This window comes from Acanthisitta chloris, unplaced genomic scaffold (genome assembly GCF_000695815.1).
Source record: "Acanthisitta chloris isolate BGI_N310 unplaced genomic scaffold, ASM69581v1 scaffold12677, whole genome shotgun sequence".
NCBI lineage: Eukaryota > Metazoa > Chordata > Aves > Passeriformes > Acanthisittidae > Acanthisitta > Acanthisitta chloris.
The window spans coordinates 1-6,455 of NW_008680995.1; the positions used below are offsets into that span (position 1 = coordinate 1).

At 45.1% G+C, this 6,455-nt stretch overlaps 1 protein-coding gene across 1 annotated transcript in view; it reads right to left on the reverse strand.

The window, feature by feature from the left end:
- Window positions 1-4,819: 4,819 nt before the first annotated feature.
- Window positions 4,820-6,455, reverse strand: part of CD59 (CD59 molecule, complement regulatory protein) — a 3,494-nt gene continuing 1,858 nt past the window's right edge. Inside the window, exon 3 of the mRNA XM_009077935.1 lies at window positions 4,820-5,013. Coding sequence (XP_009076183.1) covers window positions 4,820-5,013 — 194 coding nt within the window. The remainder of the gene's footprint in view (window positions 5,014-6,455) is intronic.

The window sequence follows — 6,455 nt, forward strand, 5'->3', positions numbered from 1 at the left end:
GCTTTCTGCTTTCTCTCCCCAGAATGCCAATCCCTGATCCGGTGGTGTCTGTCCAAGGGCCCCCAGGACAGGCCATCACTGGAAGAGATCTGCCAGCATCCCTGGGTGCGGGGCCGGCGTTTTGTTCAGCCCACCGCCGGACCCACAGCTGACTAAATGTTGTTAGTTTAGTTGCCTAAATGTTAGTTTAGTTGTTCGTCTATTAATAGTCTGTAGTTAGTTCTGTCATGTCAATGAAGTGCATCACTCCCCTTGCGACAGCCTCTCTGCACAAAGCCCTGGCTGTGGCCCTGGGCCGCAGGTGGCCCTGCTCGAGCAGGGCAAACAGGCCCACGTTGGTCAGCAGCCTCCGCTTTGCGCAGGGATGGATCCGCGTCCCGCTCGGGGCATGGGAAGCTGCCAGGGTGCAGCTGTGCCCAGTCCAGCCGAGGAGGGGATTTATAGAAACCCCTTGGCGGGCCCCTGCCGTCATCCAGCAGGGTCGACCCTCTGCAGACACCTGTGGTTGTTTTCCCAGGTTACCCCATTCATTTAGGGGTGACCACCATGAGATTTCACACTCACAAATCAAGACCACAGATCTAGAGTGTCATGCACAGAGGTAAAGCAGTGTTGGCTGCTCCAGGAGAATTCCTCCATGCGCCCAACACAAAAATAATTGCACCATTTCCGAATCACCTTGAACTGGTACTGTAACAATGGAAAACTGATTTTCCACATCCAGAGGCAGGACATGGTCCTGGCCGGGCAGTGACACCCAATTCCAACAGTGCAGCTGTGATCTGGCTGTGTCACACATGCAGTCACAGCTCCTGTTCTGTCTCAGTGCTGTTACAGCTTGTTGTTACTGGCCAGGAACAAAAACTGCTCCACGGAGCAGCACTGAATGGGTTCGAAGTTGTCGCACAACACAGTGTTAGAAGGAGAGACAACACATCATCTGTATCCAAAAGAAAAGATACAATGATTCCGCCTGCTGTGTTGGGGTCCTTGTGAGGGACAGACTGCAGCACACCAATATGATGCTCTGATAGTCAACTTTATTTAGGGCACCTAACAGTATTTCTAGTAAAATGTCTCCCATACATGCAGCTACGCACCGATCACACAACTTTGGATTGGTTGCTCAACCTGTCAATGCTGCAGTTCTTACTTATGATAGGTTACAAGTTTAAGCTGCATCCTTCTCTCCCATCCTGGGGAACTGATGACAAGAGCTGCACAGTGTCCATGAGAACCTAGACAACAGCGCTATTCCCAGCTTGTCAGCCAGATGACTTATCTAAAAGGCAGTAAAACTAAAACTAAACCTAAAAACCCTGGCAGCAGGAGAGAACAAGACCATTATAAGGTGTTGGATTCAAGACACAGGAATGCATGAAGATAGAAACAAGGTCAGCATGACCTATTTTGTGTGTCTTGTTTTTAATTACTTAAGCATTCCTGTAACCATTGCTCAAGTTACAGCTCCTCTGCTAGCCAGGCCCCAACACTGCTGTTAGTGTGACAAAATGTGACAAGACATAATCCTGGATTTGCCGTCCTCCAGCACTCTGCACCTCAGGCGTGTTTGGTTGCCAGTGCACCAGTGCTGCTGCCTTGGAGGATCAGCAATATTGACATTAAACCTGTGTTCACAGGGCTGACTCTGAGCTCTGTCTGGGAAAGCACTTGGCACCTCAGACATTTCAGTAAAACCAGTGTGGAGCAATTTGAAAATACATTGAATAAACCCAGTACAGATAAATAAGCCTTTTTCACTTTTTTTCACAGCACTACCTGGCAGTGAAACATTTGTAGAGGGTTTGATGCTCACACAAGCTGTCAGGACTTGGAAAATTGTACCCTCATTTCAGTTCCATCAACACTAAGGAATTTGAAGTGCACTAAAGGCACCTCCACTCATAGTTTCATTTTATGCATTCTGCAACCAATTAATTTTGCTGTTCTTCTTCAGTTAGTGATTTTCAGTGACTGCTGCTCAGCAATCTCAGTGCTGCCCATGTGCCAGATCACTGTAGCCTTTGATAAAATGGATTTTTCAGGAGTTTTGATCATTTTTTCCTCTCAAAATCAACTGTTCAGGTTGCTGGTTTGTTTCCTTAACGTAAGGCCAGAGGCTGGTTTACATCCTGCTGGCTTTCCCCTCCTTTGGGAAAGGGACGACTGGATCTCTGGAGCCTGCAGTACATGCTGGGGGCTGACCAGCTGGAAAGCAGCTTTGCAGAGGACTTGGGGGTCCTGGTGGATCTTGAGTCCAACATGGGCCTATGCCGTGCCCTTGCAATGAAGGGGAATGATTTCCTGGGCAGCATCAGGGATTCCCAGCAGGACAAAGAGAGGACCCATCCCATCTGCTCTGCTCTGGGCCTTGGGTACTGGTCCAGTTCTGGGCTCCCCAGTACAAGAGGGATGTGGACACACTGGAGAGTACAGCAAAGGGCTGTATGCAAACCTAACACAATAATCTGCACTGATGTGATCCTTGTCTGCAGAACTGATCAGCAGCATCCTGTACTAGATTGACTGTCTTACCATCACTCAATGGAATTGTATCCCACCTAAGGTTTTGACGGCTCTGGTAACCTGTCTTTAAGCACTGGCCATCAAATCTGGACATAACACAGCAGCAGTGGGACAAGTGCCAAAATTCACCAGCAGTCACTGCTCAACAGCCCTTTCTGCAGGAGAGAGCTCATCAGGAAGCCCATGCAGGCTCAGAAGATGCCAATCTCACAAGAATTAAACAACATTCCTCCTATGTTTACAAAAGAAGTGCCTTCAAGAGCTCAAACCCCAAGGACTTGTTGCTCAAGCTGCTGCTAGAAAGGAAGAAGAAACATGATAGATTAGACAAAAAGTGTTCAAGGCTATCACAAAAACAATTACTAAAAATGACCAAACTATCACCAGACAAAATACAGAGCTTTTTCCAGTTATTAAAACGCAGACTATTCTATACATGCAGACCATATTGCAATAAAACAAGTTTAAAAGTGCCACCATCAAATAAGAGAGATCGACAATGTAGCAGAGACAACAATGCTGCACTCACAAGGATTTAAGCATAAGGAATCTATCAGCTTGTCCAACAAAAAATACCTCTCTGCTACAAACCTTCCCCCAACTGTCTATTGTGTCAGTGCTTTAATAGCACTTTGCCACCCCAAACGATTCTGAGTCTGACAAGTGGTGGAGCTGCAGTGGAAGAAGTCACTGTGCAGACAGACATCACTGTCTTCTAGTGCCTGTTTTTGCTAACAGGATGGGAAATAATAGGAAGGTTGGAGAGAAGTCTCTTTGCAGCTTAGTGAGTCTCTGGATGGGCAGTGTGGATGCACCTCACAACCTCCATGTCTCACATGGAAACAACTAGAGCTGTAAATTCTGCGCCAGTAAATCACCACACACCTCACATTTTCTTTTTTTGGCATTTTTATTAATAAAAGTCAGCGTGACATCCATATTTTGAGCAATCAGACAGATCCCAGGATACCTCCATAGCTATGACAAGCTTAACCAAAAGATACATTGCGGAATACATCATGGATTTGGAATAATACCCGCGTTGTGACTGGGTGAACTGGTGTCACTGGAACCCTGCAGAGCACAAAGGGCCTCAGGAGCAGGATATGCCATTGGCAATGGATCACAACTCTGGCAGAGACATGCCAAGAGCTCCAGAAGAGAAAAAGGAGAATTTGGCATCACACCTGACTGAGAGGGTCCCCAAAGATTTGTCTCCACTGCAGAGCCAGAGCAATGTACAGAGTATTTCAGCTCCACACCTTGTACGTACAGATTGAGCATTTTTTATTCATGCTATATAGATACACATATATTGTGCATTGACCTTTATAAAGTGGCGTCAAACTCAAAAAATAAAGTGCCACAAGATTTTAATACTCCTAAGTAGAAGCTTGAAGGGTTAAGTTTACACATTAGTGTTTTCAACATAACCCAAAAGCTAATCAGGTGGGAAAGTCAAAAAGACATGTCATTTCCATGCCCAAGAGTTTTATAACCAGTTTTCAGTATACCAATAAATATTCAGTGCAAAGCACATGCTTAGTTAAAGTCCTAGGCATGGATAAAGTGCAAGGAAAATAAAAAAAGAAGTTAGCACATGATGTCTACATGCTCACAGAAATACCAAAAAAAAGGAAAAGTGTTTCTCACTCACAACATTACTTTGGTTTTGGCTTATGAAATGTAGATGTTTTCTCCCAGAATAAAAATACTTGACAAGGTTGTATCATTGGCTTGTAAAAAAAAAAACAAGTTAGAGTGATGGGAACAGAGAGTCTACATCACTTGAAACTGTTTCTATACTCATCACAAAGTCTGCTAATAATCCAACTCTTGTGTGGAGGGCAAATCCACTGCTTAGCATCTGACAAGGAAGCATTCCAAGAAAAACAAATCAAAAACCAAAGAAATGCCAACCAAAAGTAATTACAGTTTATGGGATGGTAAAAAATGATAGTTTCCAGCAGAAAAGCTACAGCGTTCCTTGTCTTTCACATCACCCACTGGATTTGTCCAGGTTCTCCACAAGGTAACATTACTTCATACCAACTTATTTTCCCCATGGATATGGGGACAGACCAAAACACACAAATAACTGGCAACAACATACATCTTCCCATGAATGGAGACAGTGATTTAACAGACAGGAACTTGGGAAAAAGTATTCAAAAGTCAAAGATAATGTTTCTGCCCACGGTTAAGAACTGAAAATGTGAGAAGTACAACATAGAAAAGAGTTAATGGGTTTGTTTAATTTCAGCATGAAGGTACAGCATACAAATCAGGGTTGTTACAGGAGCATCCACAACATGGTCACTACAGAGGCAATGCCAAGGGCTGCTTTGTTAACCCCAGTAATTGTGCCCTCATTGCACAGCTCATACTGGCAGCAAAAGAAATCAAAATTATCCAAATGGAAGGACTCAGCAATGTCATTCACCTTGCACTGGGACAGCTTCCAGCAGGATGAAGTTATCAATGTACCTGCAAAAAAAAAAAATAATTAAATGGATTGAGAGAATATTGAAAATAAAACCAAGATGTGCTGGTTTGAGCTGGAGAAGAGTTAACTTTCTTCATAGAGGCTAATATGAGACTATGTTTGGGTTTTGTGCTGAACACAGAGTTGATAATGCAGAGATGTTTTTGCTGTTGCTGAGCAGAGTTTACACAGAGTCAAGGCCTTTGCTGCTTTCCGTACTGCCACACTGGCAAGGAAGTTGGGGATGCATGGGAGATTGGGAGGAGACACAGCTGGGACAGGGGACCCAAACTGACCAAAGGGATATTCCATACCATAGGACATCATGCTCAGTATATAAGGTGGGAGGGAGAAGGAGGAAGGGGGGGACATCTGGAGTGATGGCGTTTGTCTGCCCAAGGAACGGTTACGCGTGATGGGCCCTGCTCTCCTGGAGATGGCTGAACACCTCCTGTCTTCGGGAAGCAGTGAATTAATTCCTTGTTTTGCTTTGCTTGTGTGTGCAGCTTTTGCTTTCTCTATTAAACTGTCTTTATCTCAACCCGTGAGTTTTTGTAGCTTCTACCCTTCTAATTCGCTCCCCCATCCCGTTGGTGGGGGAGTGAGAGAGAGGCTGTGTGGTTCTTGGCTGCTGCTGGGGTTAAACCACGACACAAGACCAGAAGCACTGCCAAGATTGCCACTGCTGGAAGCATAAACCAGTGAAGAAAATGCAAAGCTCAGTATGTGAGAGGGTTCATGGTGTAAACACGGCAATCAGATGGAGATCTTGTGGTTTGGGTTGCCATGGCATCAGGGAGCAGAGTGGAGTGAGGTGGAAGCTGCACTGCCTCATTCTTCTACCTGAAAAAACCAAGTACTGCAAAAACCAAGTACTTTTCCCACCAAGAAATATTCAGTGCAACACGACCAGGAATGGAAGGTTTGACCACCGTCCCACCCACAGCACTTTGCATGATAGTGGTTAATAAGGTATAAAATGTACCCCAACTTCCTATCTAACTGGGGGATGAGAATCCAACATGAAATTGCAGGGACAGATCAATGGGTTTGTCCTCCTTGAAGAGACACCTTTACACAAGTCTTGCATCCTCAGCTGTGCTCAGTGTTGACCCAGGTTATCAAGCTTGTGATTGTAATCATACTGCTCGTGCTCTGCAGAGCTACTGTGCAGTTAATGCATGATCACCCACAATCCAAAAGAACCTCAGATGTTGCACTCAACAAACTGTGCTATTTGTGAACCCAACTGGCTCTGAACCAGACTGGGCCCATAGTTCATCTATTTGTGAACCCAACTGGCTCTTCTGAACCAGACTGGGCCCATAGTTCATAGACTATTCGCACACCCAGAGCTGGGCCTATGGCTGTGCTTCCATAACAACAGCCATGTACTTGCTTTTTTAGCTTCAAGTGTTTCTAAGTTTCTAGATTTGCCTTCAGC